The sequence below is a fragment of the Kockovaella imperatae genome (assembly GCF_002102565.1).
Source record: "Kockovaella imperatae strain NRRL Y-17943 chromosome Unknown BD324scaffold_2, whole genome shotgun sequence".
Classification (NCBI taxonomy): Eukaryota; Fungi; Basidiomycota; class Tremellomycetes; order Tremellales; family Cuniculitremaceae; genus Kockovaella; species Kockovaella imperatae.
The window spans coordinates 806,338-827,126 of record NW_019028942.1 but is presented as its reverse complement, the minus strand read 5'-3'; the positions used below and the strand labels follow the sequence as shown (position 1 = coordinate 827,126).

Below are 20,789 nucleotides of genomic sequence, written 5' to 3'. Positions count from 1 at the left end.
GGAAGACGGGGATTTGGTTGCTCGTCCTGCTCATTACCGCTGCTGTTGTTGACTGGATATCATTCATTGAGCGAACGCTCATTTATCCATAACATGCCTGTCGAGTCTAGAAAAGCCGACCGTGTCGATGCCTACACCAAAAAATACTGGCAAAAGGATGCTGCAAAGGACAACGATGCGCACAGGGATAGCAGGTTGGGCGACTATGCTGAGCTTGTAAACGGTGAGTCTCATGTGCCTCGTAGCCTTTCTGATTGTTCTGTCCAGGATACTATGATGGAGCCACTGAGCTGTATGAATATGGCTGGGGTAAGTCGTGCTGTAGATTGGTAGACTGGACGCTAAGGAAGCCATGACAGCGGAATCCTTCCACTTCTGCCGATTCTACAAGGGCGAAGCCTTTTTGCAAGCGGTATGGGCACTAGCAAGAGCGAGAGCGAGGACTGACCTAGCCAGCTCGCCCGTCATGAACATTATCTGGCGCACATGATGCACTTGAAGCCTGGCATGCGAGTTTTGGACGTTGGCTGTGGGGTCGGGGGTCCTGCGAGGGAGATTGCGCGATTCTCCGACGCCAACATTGTTGGAGTCAACAACAATGACTTTCAACTGGAACGCGCTCGCAAGAAGACTGCTAAAGCCGGATTGAGCGACAAAGTCTCGTTCGTCAAAGCAGACTTCATGACCCTCAGTCAACAATTTGGCGAAAACAGCTTCGATGCCAGTGAGCTCGGACCCCTAAGGCCCGAGCTAACCTTGAGTTTATGCTATCGAGGCTACATGTCACGCTCCGACCTTTGAGGGAATCTATGGTGAGATCCTCAAGTGTCTGAAGCCTGGCGGTGTGGTGAGTGTGTGTCCTCGATGACGTTCTGAATTCTCAGTTCGGAGTGTATGAATGGTGCATGACCGATGCCTTTGATCCTTCTATCCCCAGACACAAGGAAATCCAACATGGAATTGAGGTGGGTAGTCTGCTCGTCTCTGTCCCTGATAATTTAGCTTGGAGATGGTATCGCAGAAATGAGAACCATCGAAGCCGCTCGGAAGGCTTTGAAATCCGTGGGCTTCGAGCTTCTGCACGAGGAAGACCTCGCTGACCGTGAGCCTCGTGTCCATTGGCTTTGCTGATTATGTAGGAGAGGACGCTGTCAAGTGGTATTATCCCCTCGAAGGTAACCCCCTGAAAGCTCAGACAACATGGGATAGTGAGTTGTATAGCCTTGACATCCCCTCTGACATGCCAGTGTTCACTGTCTTCCGCATGTCTCGCGTCGGACGTTTCTTCACTCAAAACATGCTCTGGGGTATCGAAAAGGTCGGCTTTGTTCCCAAGGGTACATACGATGTCGGAGAGAGTTTGATCAAGGCACAAGCTGCCTTGGTTGCTGGAGGGCAGACAAAGCTCTTCACGTGAGTCGATCGTTGATTCACATTTGGCTGACTTCACCCAGCCCTATGATGCTTTGGGTTTGCCGAAAGCCAAAGGCTTGAGACCTCCCTAAGCGTGGTTTTACTTCGGTTAAGGTGTAGACACTTATGGGAGGATCGGTACTGAAATAGACAAGAGCAATGCATATTTTCTTCTGGGTAGACAGACCTGTTGGCACAGAACAACAAGCATGACGAGTCACCCGCACTTAGGGACTCAGCATCCCGCGCTACATACCCATATTTTTTCCCCTTGGTCAGAGCTTAAATTGAGCGGAACTCGATCATTGCATCCCTTGCCTTCGTCTTGCCTTCATCTGCTACTTCCGCGTCTCTTCTCGTTCCATGCCTTCGCGTCCCTTGCTGTCCATCCGCTCTCACGATAATGTATCTGCCTGATCTAACGCGTCCTGTATATCGACAGGTCCATCCACGTATTGACATTAATGGAATTGACCAGCCCAGTCATGATCCATTTCCTATCTGAATCATCTGACTTGATCTGCTTGAATCCATCAAGACAATACAAGAACACACAATTCATTCTGCAGCGTGAGTTCTGGTGGCTTGAATTGAGTCGAAGTGGACTATCATGCCAGACACTTACTCTCCTCTCAGTCCATCGACTCGACGTACATCGATCAGTCGATTCCTCAGAGCTCGCGCATTGGCTACCCAGTCGTTCGGTACACCTCCTACTATGACCGATATCAGCTCTTTAGCCTCATCTCCATCCCTCTACTCTCGACGCGATAGTCGTGTCAGTCATCAAACACACGCACAGGTTTTACCTTCTACTCGTGGGCTGGGCGTCTTTGCAGACAGCGATTATGAGAGCGATGAGGAAGAATTCGATAATCGAGCGAGGATGTCCATGGTGTCTGGTCCCACTGTTCGCAAATATTCCGAGGTACCATGGACCGATTTTGACGATACCGCGACGGCGTCTGTCTCTGGTTCGCATGGCATAACAAGAATGATTCAAGCCGCTAAAACACGGAGCACGAACAAATCCCGTCAGACTTCACCCACGGGATCGACGATGACCACGACTAGCACGGCGCCGGAGACTTCTGCACGAAGACCCATCAATCTCTTTGGAAAGGGTGTACAACTGTTTCCCTCGACCTCGGGCGCCTCGTTGGCGTCCAATCAGACCTCATCCACCATTACATCCGATCATCTGGTCACCCCGAAGCTCAAGCCGCCGTTCAGCGGATCCACCTCACCGACCCAGTTGGGCGATCACGGTCATTTGGCTCGAGATGTCTCTGAGGAGACGTTATTGCCGATTGCGAAAGCAAACTCTCCCCAGCGCCCAAATACTGGGTCCATCGACCCCTCCCATTTCACGACATCACGAATGCCAACGGCTGGCAGCGTTTCTCCCGGTTTCGGCTTGATATCCCTTGAACAGGCGCAAGAGCGGGAGAAGCAAAAGAGTCACAAGCGAACGGGGACAGCTCACAAGATTGTCAACGTCTTGTCTGTAAAGGGTGATTCAAATATCCCTTCATCTCCACCGAATCGTGTCAAGAACAAAAAGTCTGGTCTCATGAAACTATTTAACAAGGATAAGGCGACGGGTTTGGAACCAGGCGCTACCTTGCCAAAACTCCCAACACCACCTCTCAACTCTAGTCTACATGTCGTGGCTCATCCCTCTTTCCCCACTAAATCTCGGTTGCCTACTGAAGAATCTGGCGAAACGATATCTCTTCGGAGTGGGAGTGGGGTTGCAAGCATTATCGATTCTACGGCCTCTTCTCCAATGTTGGACAAACCGCTGCCAACACGGCGAGCTTCGCCTCCCAAGAAAAAGAAGGAGCGGTCAAAGGAACCGCCTCGTCTACTTGGTGAAGAACTCGCTAAACCGCGTCTCGAACTACGTCCAGTGTCCATGAATTTTTCCAACGGATTCGCTTCGGATTACCTGGCACCTTATAGCGAAGGCTTGTCATCCGGTGCCTCATCGCCTGTCAAATCGGCCGGACCTCTGACGCCTAGTGAAGCTTCGTTTGGTCTCACTCCCAGCGAGAGCTCAGATAGTGATCAATTAGGGAACGCTCGCAAAGCTTGGCGATTGCAACAATTTGAGCTCGAGGCCCAGATTCGCGAACTTCGTTTACAGCTCGAGGATGCTCGCAAGCCAAAACCAGGCGGATGCAATATTTGTGGTTGTGCCTGCGGTGGCAAGGCAAAGGAGTCTCAAGCCAATGGTGTCATGGACAGGGCTCGTGTCAAGACGGGGGGACCTCGCGGCGTGTTCGGTTCAGGTAGCTTATACGAATGATCAAGGACATTCCATTGCATTTACTTTCTTCCGGCTCTGCGCTTCTCTCGTGCCTTTTCCCTCTCCATCTCCTTCTCTTCTGCTCGCTCAAAGGTGATCGACCCCTCCACTTTGCGCATTCTAGCATTATAGTCGCGGTCTTTCTCGGCTTGCTCTCGTGCCTTCTCGCCAGCCAAGAAGCGGTTGTCCTTGCGCAACTCGCGAATGGCACCGCTACGTTCCTTCTTGTACAGCGCCTTGACCTTTTTCGAGGCATTGCGCTCCACATCAGGATCATAATGTCGACCTGGAGCAAAGTCGTCTTCGAATTTGGGAGCAAACGAAGCGATCGGGATGGGCTTATGAGCTTGAAGCGAGAGTGGTTGGCGACTTGACCGGGCGAAGTCGAGCATGCGAGTAAGCGATGCGAGTGTGTCTCGATGCAGTTTCTGTTGGTCAGAATCGCGGCAAGAAGAAACTCACTTGAAGACTTTCAGAAAGCTTGGAAACCTTGCACGAAGCTAGCTGGCGACTGATGGGATCATAGGCCTCGATAAAGGCCAAGGATCCTGCGTTGAGCTCGGCAAAAGCAATGACCAGCCGCAGTGTCAAGGCTGCCGCTGCTACCTTGGCTCCCTCTCCCGTGTCCCAAAGAAGGCGGGCAAGATCTGTCTCTGGAACGACCTCGATCTCCGAAGGCTCCGAGATTCGCAAGCTCGGTCTGGTGACAGCGAGCGGAACAGCTGCAGATTTCTTCCGGGGAAACAATGACTGCAGCGATGAGGACAAGAAATTGCAAACTTCCGGCACGTGTCGCTTCGATAGGCTCTCGTACTGAAGGTCAGAGAGACACCTGTCTCCTGGCTCACCTGTGCGATAATTGTGCAGAGGAACAGTCCTGAAGAGACGTCACTGATTTGCCGTATTCGTGATTGGGACAAGTACTGCCCCATGAGCAGCATGGCAGGTGCTACAACAGGGTGGGAGAAGTCACTCGTCGACCAGACCGTTCCAATCACCCGAAGCAGGACCAACTCTGGGACGCCTGGCCATGTTTTGGCATCCGAGGATTCAGCACCCTTCGCCAGGCCCTGAACGAGATTCTTGTGCATGAGATCAAGTTTTGCGACAAGGTGATGAGCAGCTGTAACGGGGTTGAGCTTCAAGAGACCGATGATGTGAGGCATCAGCGACTCTATTGACTTGAAAGCCGGCGGTGTCTGTGCAGCCAGGAGTAGAGTGTAATCAATGATTACGCCGAAGAAGGTTTGCAATTTGCCCTTGTTACCTTCGCCTAGACTGGGGTGATGACACGCTCGGATGCGGTGGACGACAGTGGCCAGAGCGGAATCATCGAGTGCGTCCATAATGTCCTCCAATTCTTCCACTGTTGCCGGACATGGAAAGGTGAATGGGACCTCTGATGACCTCTTTTTAGACTTTCGCTTGACGGTGCGAGTCGCCACGAGGCTCTTGGGCTGCCCTTCACCGCTTTCTCCTGTTTCGTCGAGGTCACTCATGTCCGAGGCTCCAATATCCTCAGGATCATCGTCGTCCTCATCTGAATCGCCTTCGTCCTCTTCGTTGCCGAGCTCCTGTGCCGCCGAATCGTCCTCTTCGTCACTTTCGTCTTCGTTGGTACCAGAACCTTGAAGCTCCATGTCCTCGATGGCTTCTCGTGTCAATCCCGGTCCCAGGAGCTCGTCATCGTCCATGAAATCGTCATCAAGATCGTCACCTTCTCCTCGTCTCTTCTGCTTAGCGTCATTATCATCTCCTTCATCATCATCCTCTCCACGCATTCGTTTGAGCCTCCTGGCTTCTGCCTTTCGCAAAGTCTCAGCCTCTTCCGCAGCCGTCTCCTCCTCTGTCTTCGTCCGGTTTTTCGGCTTTGATCGAGCATCAAATGCCAAGGTCCTCACGAACTGATCGTACTCTGTATCAGGAGCAGCTTGGGATGTTGAAAGTGGTCGCGGTCTCGAAGGTCCCGCCTCAGGTGCTTCCTGCTGTAGTAATTCGCGGAGATCGTCAATGTCCTCGTCAAGCTCATTTCGCAGATCGGTATCTTGTTCCTTTTGCTGTTGTCTCTCGAGCTGGACGACGTCAGTCTCAGATTTGTGTGCAAATGCGAGCGGGAGCCTCACCTTGTAGGACTTGCTCTTGGCAATGACCTCAGACATGATCTCGGCCTTTGTCCTTTTCCGCTCAGGCTAAAGGTCAGATAAGGTCCTAATTAATGCGGCTCACCTCCTCATCCTCAGCATCCTCGTCTCTCCGAGGTCCACGATCTATCCTTCGAGGTTGCATCTCCTCGTTCTCATCTCCACTGCCCAATCCCTGAATCTCAAAATCGTCGCCCTGCAGATCTGAAACGCTTCTTCCACCGTGAGTCAGGCCTCCGAGGGCATTTCCGTCACCAAGATCATCAAAGGGGTCCGCATCATCGTCTTCCAAATTGAAGATCCCCTTTCTACCTTGACCACGTTGCCGTTCCCTCGTATACCTCTCCAGCATCCGATCCTCAACTGACATGGTCGGATCCGATTCTCCGAATCTACGATCCCGAAAAGTTCCCCGATGACCACGCTGCTGATGCTCGGGAAGCAGAGTCTTTCGACGCTATTGTCCCGTTAGCGAGGGCAGGCATATTGGTTCGCACCTGCTCTAGTCCCGCTTGCTTGCTGGCGCTGGGTCTCCCAGTAACTCCCTTGATATTCCTGCCACCAACATCATATTTGGACTGTGCATCTTTCAGCAGGGCTCTCCCACGCAACGACTCACCCTTGTCTCCAGTTCATCAAACTTGTTCAAGCTCTTCTGAATGCTTTCCAGCCTAGCCAAAGTCTTTGCTCTGTCTGTTTCTCGCGATCCACCCTTTTTGAAAGCCTTTTTATCCTTCTTAGAGGTTGATTTACGATTCAGACCAGCTGTAGACAGTGCCGACTTGAGCTGCGTGAGCTGTGACGCCGGCATCGTTGAAGGATTGGGTGAATGAAAGATACTGGATGGGTTTTGAACTTTTGAAAAAATCAATCAGCGATGGAACGGAGATGTGACCTTTCAATTATGCCACGTCATGATTGTTATTGCACGTAGCTACTCTGCTTCTCTGTATGGTACCTTGTATCTGAACGATAATCGAAAATGAGATGACTTTGGAGACTATGCAAGGCGCATCGTCTTCAAGGGACAAGGACTTCTCATTCGCTAGACTGTGTGATCTCAAAGCTCCAGTCACCCTCAAAATGTGATCATAAATACCTCGCCGTGGTCCATTTACCTCCTCGCTGATACCTATCACAGCGCGTCATTGGAAGGCGATCTGCCCAAAAGTAGCTACTCAGAGATCTTGGATGACCCAGAGCTAGATCACGAAGGCTTGAGCTCAGAGTGAGAAAAAAGCTCTGTTCTCTCACTTGGCTCATCCCAAGTAGAGGGCTCTCAGATCTCTATGTCACATGTCGGCTGTGGATGGACGGCAAGGCCGCAACATTACCATACCGGACTGCTTGGAAGGACTTCCCGCGAACATATACGTGGGTCGTCAAAATAAGGCTGAGACTGAGTCGCAGGTGGAACCAAGCGATTACCCTGCCCATCACATACCAATCGCTGCTTCTGACAGCTCAGATCGCCTTTACCATCTGGGATGTGCGCGGTGCCGGCAAACCTGTGCCAGTGGGTGGGTCTACCATGTCCATGTTCAACTCGAAGCGGTGGGTCATGGAGTGGCTGGAGAGTACTGATGTCGCGGTTCAGGACCTTGAAGCGTGGGCAGCAGCGTCTGTTTCTTCATCTAGGCACGGAAGCAGATCCAAGCTTGGAGACATCTACCCCCAGTGAACAGTTCTCAAGCGAAGAGTCGGATGAGATGGGCCGACTTGAAGGGGTAGGTGGCTAGCTCTTTGATCAGCTGACGTATGAAGCTTGTGAAAGACTATGAGCGAGGGGACATTCCCAAGGTGGACTGGTTGGATCGTCTGGCATTCCGGCAAGTGGAGAAGGTTCATTCGGTAAGCACCCTTCGACAAGCATAGTTGATTCTCTCAGGCTGAGGCAAGCAAGTCTGCCAAAGTCTACTTATACGTGGATCTGCCGAAATTTGACTTCCCCGTCGTCTTCTCTGAACAGGCAAGCTCGAGCATCGGAAAATATTTGCTTATATCGTCACAGGAATCACCGGCAACTCTGCCTCCTCAGCCTGTCCTTGCTCCACCTACGCAAGGAAATCCAAACCCCTCGGCTCTCCCACCCGACCTCCTGGCAAGTGACCAATATCTTTGGAGAATATACGACCCCGATACATGGCGAGAGAATCCTGTAGAAATCAAGCACCGCAAATTGCTTCGAAGTCAGCGGCTAGGTGACGAGGGCAAAGACTTGAAACCTGGTCCTGCCGATCGGGATCGCTTGAATGTGAGCAGCACCTGGATGAACTCGGGCTCTGACGACCCCAGGAAATCTTTCAACTCCCTCCGACTGCATCACTGTCTCCTGTCGATAAGGATCTGCTATGGAAGTTCCGGTTCTCTCTCTTCCGATCACCTCGATCCCTCACCAAATTCCTAAAGTGTGTCACTTGGTCGGATCCTATGGAAGCCAAGCAAGCAGTCGAAAAGCTCTTGCCCCTCTGGGGTCAGGAGATTGGCGTGGACGATGCCCTGGAATTGCTGGGTCCCGGTTTCTCGGATAGACGAGTCAGGGCCTTCGCAGTGCGTCGGCTGGAGAGATCGGATGATGAGGTGAGTGGCAGCGTGCTAAGCCCGCTGACCATTTCAGGAACTGGTCTTGTATCTACTGCAACTTGTTCAGGCTCTTAAGTTTGAGCATACAGCCGCTCTCAACTTGATGCTGCGACATGGTCGGGTCTCGCAACGGAAACGCGATGCCGCTCTCATGGAAGATGAGGACTGCGGTCTATCACAGTTCCTGATCGATCGGAGCGTTGCAAATCCGATATTTGGCACTGCGTTTCACTGGTATCTCATGATCGAATGCGAAGATAGAGGTACGGTTGGAAAGATGTACGCGAAGGTGGCATTCCGATATATGAAAAAACTCTCAGAGGTGAGTCTGACCTTATGATTCCGCTGATGGCAAGACTGAGGCAGGTAAAGCACAGCGGGATGTGCTTCGACGACAGGGCGAGCTGGTCGAAACGCTATCTGCGCGCGCCAAGGAGATGCGAGCGTCGAAGGACTCGAGAACGAGAAAGATCGAAAAGCTTCAATCCTACATCTCGGACCCGAAACACGGGTTGAACCCACTATCCGGCCCCTTACCACTCCCTCTGAATGCCCGGATATCGGTGACTTCTTTGGTCCCCGAAAAGTCACTTGTTTTCAAATCCAATTTGTTTCCCCTTCTGCTATGGTTTGAAACGACCGATCCCAACCGGACATCAGAGGACGAGAACGCCGACGGAATTGCAGTCATTCACCACGACTACGCCATCATATTCAAGAATGGCGATGACTTACGACAAGATCAGCTCGTCATTCAGCTCTTCACCCTGATGGACCGACTCCTCAGGAAGGAAAATCTCGATCTCCGCCTCAGCCCTTACAATGTGTTGGCGACTTCCGTTGCAGAGGGGATGATACAATTCGTGCCAAGCAAAAGTCTATCCGCAATCATGGCTGAGCACGGCAATTTGCAAAACTACCTGCGGATTGAGCACGCAGATGATGGTGCTTTGGGTTCCTATGGCATCGAAGCTAGCGTTCTGGATACTTTCATCCGGAGTTGTGCCGGCTATTCCGTCCTCACCTATGTGCTTGGTGTCGGTGATCGCCATCTAGACAACCTTATGCTTGCTCCTGATGGTGAGTTGTCTCTTGTCGCTGTCTCCTGGACTGACCTATTCTCCAGGTCATTTCTTCCACGGTATGCCCTAGACTCTTGACCGATGGCTGATCTTCGTAGTCGATTTTGGGTACATTCTCGGACGTGATCCGAAGCCTTATCCGCCTCCCGTCAAGGTCTGCAAAGAGATGGTTGACGCGATGGGCGGGACAAGCTCAACTCATTATGCCCGGTTCCAGAGTTTGTGCTATACCGCCTTCATTGGTTTACGAAAGAATGCCAATTTGATCTTGAATCTCGTGGCACTCATGGTCGATGCAGGTATTCAAGACATTCGTCTCGAGCCGGACAAGGCTGTATGGAAAGTGAGTGCATTTGCATGTATCGGTCTAATCTTCGACCCAGGTACAAGAAAAATTCATGCTAGACCTCTCAGAGGAGGATGCCATCAAACAATTTGAAGCATTGCTCAACGATACATCCTATCTGACCGTGGTTTTCGATCGTATTCACGACTGGGCACAGTACTTGCGAGACTGAGCCTGCTCTTATTCGACCTTTTAGCTGTTGTATTCTCGCATGGGTCCCATAATTATGAACATTGCATACATCCTAAGATACGCATACTCAGTGACCGCCGATCATCGGAGTTTTCGATTGATCTTCGAAATGTCAAGTTTGAGCATTCAGAAAGCCCACGTTTGTCGCTTACCTGAGGGTCGTTCGTACAGGCAAGCTGTCCGCCTCGGGTCGCAGCCTCCTGGAACTGGTTTACAATGGCCCCGACGCTTATATCGGGGCTAACGCTCTCCGCAACGGCACTGCTCTTCAGGGCTGTTGCTCGAGCCCGTACCACCTCTTTCAACGTCCAGGGATTACCGATATTGCTAGAAGCGTTGAAGGCCCGGGACGCCCAGCTGGATATCAAGGGGAAAGGAAAGGCTCTTTACGGAGTGGGAGAGTCGACAGACCTTGGAACACAGGGCATTTTGACCGGTGGGACTATTTTGGCAAAAGACATTTCTGACATTCTCAGTCTGTAACCATAATTCAGTCGTGGATGACCCCATGGCAAGTTCAATTACCTTATCTGCAGGGGTCTTGGCTTAGTAGCTACAGGCTTGGGCTTCAATGCCAATCACCACATACATGCCCTTCGCGTCTCCATCAAGCGTGTCACGAAACTCTCGCTGGACACTCGGTGGTGAGTAGCTGGAAGATCTTAGGGGGGAGGGAAACCATTTGCTGACGGTGAATCTGATAACAGCGAGAGATATAATGTTCACAAACGCCTTTCTCCGCAAGTTTTTCGCCTGGGGTCAAGTGCTGGATACTGAACGTGGAGGAGGCATATTCCAACCTGCCGTGGACGAGGCTATCAAAATCCTTCAGAGTGGAGGCTGGGTACGTTGTGGCTTCTCGACTATTCTCTGAGAATACAGTTGCACATCTTTCCGGAGGGAAAGGTGAACCAGCGCAATATCAACCCTGAGGGAGGACTGATTAGATTCAAGTGGGGCGTGTGAGTGAAGGGCTGACCCCGCCTCATTTTGCGCGGGGGCTAAAAGCCCACTTAGGAGCAGGATCCTGATGGACTCCAAAACCTTGCCAGAAATAATCCCCATGTGGATCTCAGGTGAGTTGCAGTTGACTCCTCCCGCGGCTGTATGCCTAACATACGAGCAGGATTTGATACTGTCATGCCCGAGCCCAGAAGCGTCCCGAAATGGCTGCCTCGCCGAGGTGGCAAAGTGACGGTGACCTACGGTCAACCAGTGACCGATCGTATCAGACCCTTAATAGACGAGTGGCGGCGGCTCGCCGGGAACCAGCAGGGGACAGTGGGTGTAGGAGGTGTGTGGGAGAAGCAGGGTTCGTCACCTTCGGGGCAAGAGCAGCGGAGGACAAGGGAGGCTGGGCGTTTGGCAGACGGACACGAACGGACACTCAGGATAAAGATCTGCGAGGTCTTGCAAGAGAGCGTGAGGAAGCTCGGCGAGGCGGTCGAAAGAGGAGAAGGCCGGTTTGAGAGAGGCGAGTGGTGTCAATCTGTGGCTGGCATCAATCGTCAGAGTAAATCATAGCACAAGTTGTGCATCATCCAGAGCGTGAAGTCCAATAGTACAGGAGTATCTATATTACACGGGCAAAATTCTGTGCTGCAAGCGGCCAGAGGTCTGCAAAGCTATCGACCATACTTTTGTAGTTCCCATTGTCGACTAAGGGAGTCGGTCAGTCCCGGCATTGAACGGCTCATCATTCAGCTCACTTGTCAAGGGGGCACACTAAGATTTGTGTCACGTCAGCTAGATCTGACAATTGTCCAATCGCCGCCAGTCTCACCATGTCGCGTCTTCAACCACCTTGAGATGCAATGGAAGTGAAAGGCATGCTGAGAAGAGTGAGCGAGTTACTTGGGTAAGCGGCTCAGGGGCGCAGCGCACATTACAAATACCCCAGGCGACAGTACAGCCTAAGGGAGGTCAGCAAAAGTTGACCTTCGATTAAGGAAGAGGCTGGATCACCTTCGCTCTCTGCTCCTTGATTCGCTTGACATTCGATACCTGGACGATAGAGTAAGCTCAGTCCGTGGATTGTAACGGTGTCTACTGACACAGGTCCATGATATGATTTCTGCAGATGGCGCAATTATCCACCACGATGTCTGCAAGCTTTCAGTCATGATCACAGAGATGTTTTGAACCGCCCACCCCATGCCCATAACGCGACGGCATTCCACTGATAGTCGGTCAGCTCTGGACAAGGCATGTGGATGTGAGAAGCACACCTTTTTCACCTCGAATCTCGGTTTCTTCTCCGCTCCTGAAGCGACAACTCCGGATGACGCTGAGACTGGCTGATCAACTTCCATGTTCTAGACGAATCTTCAAGTAGTCAGGTATCGATCACTTGAGCAACGGCCAGACATGAGACCCGTGAGGTGAAGACCGATCGAAGGAGGCGAGCGTGGGAAACCGGTGATAAATGCTCGAAGCCTTGCCACGTCATGCAAACACACTGCTACAACACATCTGTTCTATATCCATGAAGTTCTGATGCATACAACAAGAAGATACAATTGGATTCTGACCTAACACCTGAGCACCTCGGGCCATTCTAAAAGTCATAAGCGTCACCCCCGTCTGCTGTCCGTGCAGCGCCAGATGCGAGTCCGTCTCCATAGGGATCATAACCCATATTTGTAGGTTGAGCTTCTGCTCCTAGACCGAGACCCATTTCTGCGTTTCTCGCTTGCTCCATGAACTGCTTCTTGACCTCGAGTGTCTGCTGTATGAGCAGGGTACATGCCCTCTTTAGCGCGTCGGCAGGATTTGATCGTTCATCCGTTTGAATCTTGATAATGACATCGGTCTCGAGGGGGTGCGGGACCTTGTAGCCGGCAAAAAGAACGGAGGGATCAAGAAGCAGTTGCCTAAATATCGCTTGTTAAGCGTGTTCGAGCATCTCAAGACAGATGACTGACCCTCGAATCATGTTGGCCATGGTATGATCTTGCTTTTTCAGCAGAACGGTCGCCGCATTTGGGATTTTGGGATCCTCAGTGATGGTCAATCTGGTTTAACATGAGCCTTTAAGATTCCTAACACAACTACGCACAGCTTCTCTCCGTCTTCCAGAACCCAGGAATCTATACGATTCGGCTGATTGATACCGGACGACATACTGAGCGAGCTGCAAGCGCAGGCTCTACCGTGCTCTCCTCGAAGCCGAGCCGGACTTCGAAGCTCTAGTCAAAGATAAGGTCAGCAGGTAGAACTTGGATCTTCTTCGACAAATGCTTCTGGAAGTGATATAGAGTGGATCATAAACTGCTCATTATCGTTTATTCGACAGAGGCCGGAGCCTAGTCCGTGGATTGACAGATTATTTAGGAATTGGTCTAATCATTTCGAGTGTTGCAAAGAAAGGCAAGATGTCAAGCGGGGACTCGGACTCACTCCTCGATGTATTCCACCTCTTTGCTATGCGTTGACGCTGTTGAGCTGTTTGAAAGCAAGAGAGCACAGAAGCTAGAAGGGTTTGGCGATGAGGGTGAGATACATGACGTGGCAATTTCAGACACGTGGCGTGAATGTCACTCGGCAAGCAGCTCAAATCTCTTTGTCCCTACACATAACCTACTTTTGCGCTTCAGAGGATGCCCTTGGGTGCATGATATACCTAAGTTGATCATCACAGAGACAAACATTCGAAGCATGGAACCGAACGAAGCGCCTATGGATCCCGTTGCGATCGTTCAACAGCTAAAGACCCTCACCGACATTGAAGGAGATTTAGCAGACGCGGCTCTTGCAGTCCAAGCCTCGTCCAATGGTGCTGATGCGGCTCAAGGAGAATCTGAGGCTCTGGCTTCCGCTTCAGATGCAGCAGATCAGGACCCTCTAAGAACTGCCGAGGCTTTGGAGAGCGTATTAGAAGGTACAATGCCACCGGCTCCGCCTCGTGACACATCATCAATGGAGACTGCTCAGCCCTCGGTCAGTGTCATAGTGTCCAATCCAGATGCAGACAAGATCAACGATGTAGAGCATTCCGCAGCACAAAGCCTACCCCAAGTCGAACAGCCTGATGCGGACGCTGCCCACGCGATCGATATGCAGTCGAGCGCGGTAGCCCACGAAGCTCAGGAGGCCATTCAGAAAGTGGTTAAAAATGAGGCCATCCCAATCTTGCCTGCTACAGACGTCGATGCGCCGGTCGAGGCGACGTCCAGTGTCCAACCCGCAGCCACCGGTGGAGTCGTAGCCGAGAGTGAAATGAAGTCTATCCCGGTCGATTCGGTAGCACCACCTGCCGCACAACATGGACCTGATCAATCTAAATCGGAACCGTCTCAGGAAGAGCAGTGGGGTGCCTTGGACTCCGTGATCTCTGCGGACCAACAATTCGCACAAGACGCTGCATTGTTACCTTCTCAGACACCATTTCAGTCTCTGGAAGATCCCAAGATCCAAGCAGACCTTCCTGCCAACCTCTCGATACAATCCAGTAGCATAGTCGAGAATCCAGATTTAATCTCAGCATGGAGGCATGGTGAGCATGGCTAAGATCTGATTTGACAGGGCTACTCTAATAAATTCTAGATCCTAAGAACTCCCGAACCCTCCTTGAGCTCTTCACCTTCTCGGTACAGCGGTCGGAGATCATAGATGCCCGGGCTTGGTATACTGCGCTCTCCAAGGTTGAGGCTTCAGCAGTAAGGATTCGTTCCTCTAGAGACGCCCGCGCTGAGAATCTTCAGGTGCAGCCGCTTCTCCTCATGATCAACCTAGAGCTGTCCCTCTCAAACTTCTCCGAAGTGGAAAGTCTATTTGCCCGTGCCTTGAAAGGTACGAATGGGGAGATGACCGCGGCGGCGGACGTCAGTATATGGAGTGAGTTTACCGAGTCATGGCCTCGACTCGCCTCCTGACTCCGTTGTAGAGGCTTATCTGCACTACATACGTCGGCAAAATCCTATCACCGAGGGCGCCGCAGATGTCGAACAGATCAGGACGACAATCTCAAAAGCATATGAATTCGCCTTGCAGCAATGCGGAACCGACAGGGAAAGTGGCGAAATATGGCAGGAATACATCAGTTTTGTCTCTGAGCCAAATGTATGTCTACACTCACTGTAGCTCACAAATTGCTGACGAGCTGCTAGCCGAAGAACACATGGGAAACTCAACAGCAGATGGACAGTCTAAGGAAAATTTACCAACGCGCAGTCTGTATACCTCTCAACAACGTCGAGATACTTTGGAAAGCATATGATGCTTTCGAATCTGGCTTGAACAAGTTGACAGTGAGCCCAGACATTTCAAGCATTTCAAACTCACACTCTTTCCAGGCCAAAAAGTTCTTGGCTGAGCGATCCCCTGCATACATGACCGCTCGGACAGCATTACGAGAGCTGCGAGCCTTGACAGAGGGTCTGCCTCATCCGGCACTGCCACCACATCCCACGTTTTCAGATCAAGACCGATCCACGGTCAACGCCTGGAAGTCGTATCTCCGGTGGGAGGAGAGCAATCCGCTGGTGATCGAGGATCAGGCAGTCTTAAATCACAGGATCAAGTACGCTTTCCGACAATGTCTCGGCGACATGAGGCATTTCCCCGAGCTGTGGTGCGTATCGAGTGAATTTGAAAGACTATGTGCTGAAATGTTAAGGCATTACGCTGCAAATTGGCACATCACGGCAGGCAAAAAGGACGAGGCTGCCGAGGTCCTGCAAGCTGGTGTTGAAGCTTGTCCGTGCAGCTACCTTCTCACCTTCACCTTGGCGGACTTGGAAGAGGACAGAGGCAATTTTGCGACTTGTCACGAGGTCTACGAAGCGCTTATCAACCGGCTGAATCCTGAAATTGACGAATTGAAGGAATTGGTGGCTGCCGAAGTGGATCGGGCAAGAGGCCCAGAGATCTCCAAGCCGACCGACGATGATGCGATTAACGGCGATGATGGTTTGGCGGAAGTCACTCGACTCATTGATGAACGCGAAGCTCGGGGTAAGCACGTTGCGGAGCAGAGGGGCAAGGACGTCGCCGATCTTGCGACGGCGGCGAGCGTCGTTTGGATCATGTACATGAGATTCGCTCAAAGAGCCGAGGTATGTCATTAAGATCTCGGGAAGCGACTGAGATTGCGTCTAGGGGCTCAAAGCGGCTCGAGGCGTCTTTGGTAAAGCTAGAAAATCGCCACATGTGACGTGGCACACTTTCGAGGCATCGGGTGAGATAGCAGAGCACATTCGCAAAGAGCTGACGAGACGCAGCTATGCTGGAATATCACTCAAATAAAGACTCCGCAGTCGCCATCCGGATTTTCGAGCTTGGCTTCAAGCTTTTCTCTGAGGATGTTGATTACGTCGTGCGATATCTTCAGTTCTTGCTTTCTATCAATGACGATTCAAGTAAGTCACGTCTTGTAGTGGATAAGCAGATTCAGGCTGAGCCACCACAGATGCCCGGGCACTCTTTGAGCGATCCGCCAGCAAGATTCCCGCCGCCAAAGCGCGACCACTGTGGGACACTTGGGCAAGATATGAGTATCTCTACGGCGATTTGGCCGGTGTTCACAAGTTAGAGAGTCGATTTGCAGAGGTTTTTCCTAATGGTGAGATCTTTGCTGAAAAGCTGGATCGCTGACAATCACAGATTCACCTCTCAAACGCTTCGCGCAACGCTTCGTATACAATGGCATCGACCAAGTCGCTCTTCGAGATCTAGGTTTTGGTAAACGGCTCCAGGGTGCCCCGCCACCAGCACCTTCTACCGGAGGACCGATTCCAGGGATGCCATTGACCGGCTCTCACCATCCTCCGCCTGCGCCGGTTTCGCTGCCTCCTCCTGCTGTCAACCTTGATACCGCAGGCGTGCCGTCTCCACCTGTTAAACGGCCCTTTCCCACCTCTGATCCTCCGCGTGCCCAAGGTCGACCTAGAGGCTCCGTCGACAGGTCACAATCACCTTCTGCTAAGCGTTATAGGCCGACTGCTTCACCCCCTCCGCCAAGGAGGTACCCCTTACCAGAAAGAGAAAGGATGCCAAGTACTGGACGATACGACGATCGCTCCTCTTTGCCTCCACAGCAAGGGGCGCCCCATGCCCGGGGTGGCGGTTCCGTTCCACCTTATGGTGGGCTACCTCTCCCCATATCCCATCCAGGTCCTCTCCCTCCTAGAGGCCCGCCAATACCGATCGCGAACGATCACTTCGATCGATCAGGTCTAACCAAGCCTCTGGCCTGGTTTATCGATTCTCTGCCGTCTGCTCGATCATTCAATGGTGAGTGCCTGGCTTAACTTCGCATCCAGCTGAAGCTATTGCAGGTCCTGTCTTCCGCGCTGATGACATCATGTCACTGTTCAATAACATTTCTGGAGATGGTCTGGGTGTCGGTGCACCTACTGTTCCTCCAGTTAGGACCCAAGGCTACCCGCCTCGTATGTGATCTGCGCTCATCTGGTGATTGGGCACTAATGAGACCTAGCCGGCAATCGCTACGGTGGTCCACCACCACCGCCCCGCAGGTACTGATTACTGAATGTAATGTATGATGTCAGCATGGAGTGTCAATGCATAGCGATGGTGTCAAGGAAAGTCGCACTGTCTCAGCGCCTTGCGACAGAGGTTCATCGCCAACACTCTACCCTGCGCCTCAGGATCCCCTGCATCTCTTGACTGCCCATCTGACTTGTACCTGCACGCTGGCAGAACAAGACTCTACTCTCCTCTCCATCTGACCAAGCGGCCGCCATGGCTTGCGCAAATGTTGCAGTGCCCTTGCCGTCGTCCTCTGGTAAACTCAGTAGTCGTCCAGCATCCATCAATGTTTGCCAAGGGTACTCGATAGCACTTGAAACCAATAGTTCGTCCTCGGTTGATTGATTAGACCCCAGCATGGCAGACGAAGATGTCTGCACCCAGTCCTGAATTTCATGCAGAAAATCTTGACCTCCAAAAGTGGAGAATTTTGACCAACCAGAGTACACTGCTCGTTGCGAGATGTGATTCGAGAGGTGACCCACTATTCTGCGATAAATTCGTGATGCAACGAGCGACGATAAGTTGACGCGCACAGCCGAGACATGACTCGAATAGGTCGACAACGCATTCACCAGGCTGAGGTCAGGGGCGGGGTCATCCGTCAAGGAGGTCTGATCCCAGCGTCTAGAATCCTCTGTCAGTGACACGAGGCTAGGGTCTCTGGTACGTACCGCTTTAAATGCTCCTTTAGCTCGTTCTGCACTTCGACTGTGACGTGACAGACAATCATATCTTCGGCACGTTGCTGTGTGCTGGCCAACTTGTCGAGTACCGTGTCGAAGATGCTGGCGCCAATATGACTGACACTGGCAGAGCTCTTAAATTCTGCTGGGAGGTATTGATCGTTGTGAAGCTTCCACCGGAGATGGACAGAGTCTTTCAATTCGCCAGACATTTCTACGAAGAACTGGCAATACCATTAGATGAAATGCCAGATGATTCAAAACTCACCGAATCGTCCGCCCATACTCTCAACGCATTGAGAACCCAAGCCGCACTAACATACGCTTTGCACAACCTGTCAAGACCATTACTGCCACCAGTCAATTTGGCCGGTTCTATGTGAACTCCAGCTCGGGTATTGCCCGACAGCGCGCCAGGCACAACACGGGCAAAAGCAGATGAGAGCGTTTCGAATGCGTCAAGAGAGCCTGCGATCCTGGAATGATATGAAACCAGGATTGGCAACTGGATCGTGGTCAAAAATGGCAGTCGATAGTCAAGCGACGGAAGAGGAGCATATCGATCTGAGGGAATCGTCGTCAGAACTGTTCATGGTACTTCGAACTCTCGCACCTGTGATCTGCTCAAACAATGCTTTAACCTGTCGAGCACTTGTTGTCGGTCTCATACCCGCCTCAACTTGCTCGACATCCTCTTCTGCGACCTCGTCCGTGATGGTCCATGCCTCGGGAGATGCAAGGATCTCCTTCAGCTGGCTTTCGGCGACTACATTGTCGATTAGCATCTAGCCTGGATTGTACGTCGGTGAGTACGTACACTTTTTTTCACCGTTGAGCCATTGCTGAAACCAACCCTCGTCCTTGAGCAGAACGCCGGCCAGACCCTCCCAGGATGGGATCGTCTTGCTCTTCTCGTGTAATGATACTGCTTCTAAATCGAATCCACCTTCCCTAATTGAGTCATCAAAGACTACTGTTTGATAGATCGTATGAGCCAGAAGAGCGGGATGATCGAGGAGCTTTGGTATGCGGGACCGCAGCATGCCCAAAAGGATCGGAAAGAGTAACATGGTGAATTCAGACTAGACAAAGTGTCAGCCGAGTTCAAGGATCAGGCAAAGCCTTCTGTCGCACCTTCACGTCCACGTCTGGGAAGCCAGCTCGAGCGGTCAAAGGCTGTAGATAATCCTCTAAAAAGGACTGGTGCTCGTAGATTTGATCAAGGATATTGGAGAATGCCCATTCGGGCTGCCGGATCAGTCAGCTGATAGTTCGGTTTGTGATGAGCACACTCGCCTTGTCTACTCGATTGGTATTCCGTGAACCCTGAAAATGATATTTGAATCTCAGAGCGATAGGCTGGATCATAGCTTGCAGAGGGTACAGGCCTGTCCCAGAAGACCAATGTGGGGATAAAACAGGCAATCTACCCATTGCCTCGCCTCTGAGAATCGTGGATCAGCTAAATGCTGTGTTGTTCGGACTTACTCGGCCTGGAGAACCAAAAGGTCTTGATAAGACCGCTCAAATGCTCTCCTCTCTGCTGGAGACACAGATGCGTAGTCGACTCTCAGAGGCCATTTGAGCGCTTCGCATGCTTTCAGAAGATCCCTAGAATTGGCGTCAGCTAGGCGGACGACAGTGGAACGGACTTTGACTCACTGTGACATGATGTCTTTCAAGGCGTTCCATGTGGTATCCCTCGTCTGCACGATGATTCTGAGAAGGCCCATATCCGGGGGTAGAATCTCTTCCATCCTCTGCACCAGAGAATCCAGCTTTTGATATATGGGTAATGCTCCTAATGGAGACGGATGATGCGTTTGAGGTGACAGGATCTGTTCACTGGAGACAGGTCAGCCTGAGGCCACATCCTCCACTGTGAGTATTGTGTGCTGACCTCATGACTACCACTTGTTCTAGTATTGTAGCCCAGGCTAAACCAGCTTCTAGGCGAGCCAGCTCCGAGGACATACTCTCCATCTGCTCCAAAACACTTTGTTTTCGATTTCCGCTTCTGTTGTCCTCTTCGCGAGAGGAGCCGTCTGTCTCGGCGGAGCTCTGTAGCTCCGCTATGAGATTGCCCAGCTTATCAGCGAGGGCGTAGCGCTGAATGGAGAGAGACTGTGCGGATTCCAGAAGCTTTTGAAGTCTTTCCTGGGCGGCATGAAGCATGTCAGGTAGGGTTGAGGTCGTAGTTGCAAGCTGGGCGAAAGAAAGAGGTGTCAGTAGGTCTTCAACAACACTCAGTATTCTGACCTCGGCGTCAGCGGCTCTCTTCTTAGCCTGCCAGTATGAGATCTCATCCTCCAAGCCTCGCTTATGCCTATCCTTCGCACTGCGTCGACTATCTGTACGCTTCATCGGTTGACTGGGACCAGCTTCGGCCTGAGATTGCCCATGTTGAGCGAGGAGCGAGTCCAAGCTTGGAAATTGGGCATCGATGTGCTTCTTAACATTGTGATCGATGGCTTCCAGATCTATGGTTCGTGATGCCCGGCGTATTCTGTCGACGCTTTCCATGGCCGTCGCGGTCAATGTTGA

General features: G+C 51.8%; 8 protein-coding genes across 8 annotated transcripts; 4 read left to right on the top strand and 4 right to left on the bottom strand.

The window, feature by feature from the left end:
- Positions 1 to 93: 93 nt before the first annotated feature.
- Positions 94 to 1,494, top strand: BD324DRAFT_648500 (S-adenosyl-L-methionine-dependent methyltransferase; the record flags this gene model as incomplete). Its single annotated transcript, XM_022017851.1, has 10 exons — positions 94 to 223; positions 268 to 309; positions 360 to 412; positions 457 to 724; positions 762 to 847; positions 885 to 965; positions 1,003 to 1,102; positions 1,140 to 1,208; positions 1,248 to 1,413; positions 1,455 to 1,494. The coding sequence occupies 10 exons, from the start codon at positions 94 to 96 to the stop codon at positions 1,492 to 1,494; spliced, it is 1,035 nt and encodes a 344-aa protein (XP_021873665.1).
- A 2,238-nt stretch (positions 1,495 to 3,732) lies between these two features.
- BD324DRAFT_597468 (nucleolar protein 14) lies at positions 3,733 to 6,705 on the bottom strand. The gene is made up of 7 exons (XM_022013881.1): positions 6,485 to 6,705; positions 6,363 to 6,443; positions 5,951 to 6,322; positions 5,848 to 5,913; positions 4,573 to 5,796; positions 4,187 to 4,537; positions 3,733 to 4,152 (listed from the first exon to the last, which is right to left on the bottom strand). The coding sequence occupies exons 1-7, from the start codon at positions 6,674 to 6,676 to the stop codon at positions 3,745 to 3,747; spliced, it is 2,694 nt and encodes an 897-aa protein (XP_021873664.1). The 5' UTR covers positions 6,677 to 6,705; the 3' UTR covers positions 3,733 to 3,744.
- A 121-nt stretch (positions 6,706 to 6,826) lies between these two features.
- Positions 6,827 to 10,131, top strand: BD324DRAFT_615349 (phosphatidylinositol 3-kinase). The gene is made up of 14 exons (XM_022014711.1): positions 6,827 to 6,950; positions 7,007 to 7,093; positions 7,138 to 7,239; positions 7,276 to 7,419; positions 7,463 to 7,592; positions 7,630 to 7,716; positions 7,754 to 7,834; positions 7,877 to 8,119; positions 8,161 to 8,445; positions 8,483 to 8,770; positions 8,805 to 9,528; positions 9,575 to 9,589; positions 9,629 to 9,873; positions 9,914 to 10,131. Exons 1-14 carry the CDS (start codon positions 6,853 to 6,855, stop codon positions 10,046 to 10,048), a joined length of 2,664 nt encoding a protein of 887 aa, XP_021873663.1. The 5' UTR covers positions 6,827 to 6,852; the 3' UTR covers positions 10,049 to 10,131.
- Positions 10,132 to 10,206: 75 nt separating this feature from the next.
- On the top strand, positions 10,207 to 11,593 carry BD324DRAFT_615344 (hypothetical protein; the record flags this gene model as incomplete). Its single annotated transcript, XM_022014710.1, has 7 exons — positions 10,207 to 10,504; positions 10,545 to 10,579; positions 10,628 to 10,712; positions 10,776 to 10,912; positions 10,951 to 11,030; positions 11,086 to 11,144; positions 11,195 to 11,593. The coding sequence occupies exons 1-7, from the start codon at positions 10,285 to 10,287 to the stop codon at positions 11,590 to 11,592; spliced, it is 1,014 nt and encodes a 337-aa protein (XP_021873662.1). The 5' UTR covers positions 10,207 to 10,284.
- Positions 11,594 to 11,693: 100 nt separating this feature from the next.
- On the bottom strand, positions 11,694 to 12,380 carry BD324DRAFT_648496 (hypothetical protein; the record flags this gene model as incomplete). Its single annotated transcript, XM_022017850.1, has 8 exons — positions 11,694 to 11,727; positions 11,778 to 11,793; positions 11,852 to 11,900; positions 11,953 to 11,981; positions 12,034 to 12,072; positions 12,123 to 12,173; positions 12,220 to 12,247; positions 12,297 to 12,380. The coding sequence occupies 8 exons, from the start codon at positions 12,378 to 12,380 to the stop codon at positions 11,694 to 11,696; spliced, it is 330 nt and encodes a 109-aa protein (XP_021873661.1).
- A 131-nt stretch (positions 12,381 to 12,511) lies between these two features.
- BD324DRAFT_615334 (DNA-directed RNA polymerase ii 13.3 kda polypeptide) lies at positions 12,512 to 13,515 on the bottom strand. The gene is made up of 4 exons (XM_022014709.1): positions 13,468 to 13,515; positions 13,127 to 13,256; positions 12,993 to 13,082; positions 12,512 to 12,941 (listed from the first exon to the last, which is right to left on the bottom strand). Exons 2-4 carry the CDS (start codon positions 13,189 to 13,191, stop codon positions 12,626 to 12,628), a joined length of 471 nt encoding a protein of 156 aa, XP_021873660.1. The 5' UTR covers positions 13,192 to 13,256; positions 13,468 to 13,515; the 3' UTR covers positions 12,512 to 12,625.
- Positions 13,516 to 13,746: 231 nt separating this feature from the next.
- Positions 13,747 to 17,844, top strand: BD324DRAFT_667355 (hypothetical protein; the record flags this gene model as incomplete). The annotated part of the gene is made up of 12 exons (XM_022018920.1): positions 13,747 to 14,563; positions 14,614 to 14,726; positions 14,772 to 14,904; positions 14,954 to 15,129; positions 15,177 to 15,317; positions 15,363 to 15,640; positions 15,686 to 16,124; positions 16,168 to 16,246; positions 16,290 to 16,427; positions 16,478 to 16,630; positions 16,672 to 17,301; positions 17,346 to 17,844. 12 exons carry the CDS (start codon positions 13,747 to 13,749, stop codon positions 17,465 to 17,467), a joined length of 3,219 nt encoding a protein of 1,072 aa, XP_021873659.1. The 3' UTR covers positions 17,468 to 17,844.
- Positions 17,649 to 20,768, bottom strand: BD324DRAFT_640986 (TIP-1 family-domain-containing protein; the record flags this gene model as incomplete). Its single annotated transcript, XM_022017385.1, has 11 exons — positions 17,649 to 18,186; positions 18,234 to 18,469; positions 18,514 to 18,809; positions 18,859 to 19,011; positions 19,063 to 19,327; positions 19,380 to 19,493; positions 19,542 to 19,689; positions 19,734 to 19,856; positions 19,908 to 20,090; positions 20,146 to 20,450; positions 20,505 to 20,768. 11 exons carry the CDS (start codon positions 20,766 to 20,768, stop codon positions 17,649 to 17,651), a joined length of 2,625 nt encoding a protein of 874 aa, XP_021873658.1.
- Positions 20,769 to 20,789: the final 21 nt, after the last annotated feature.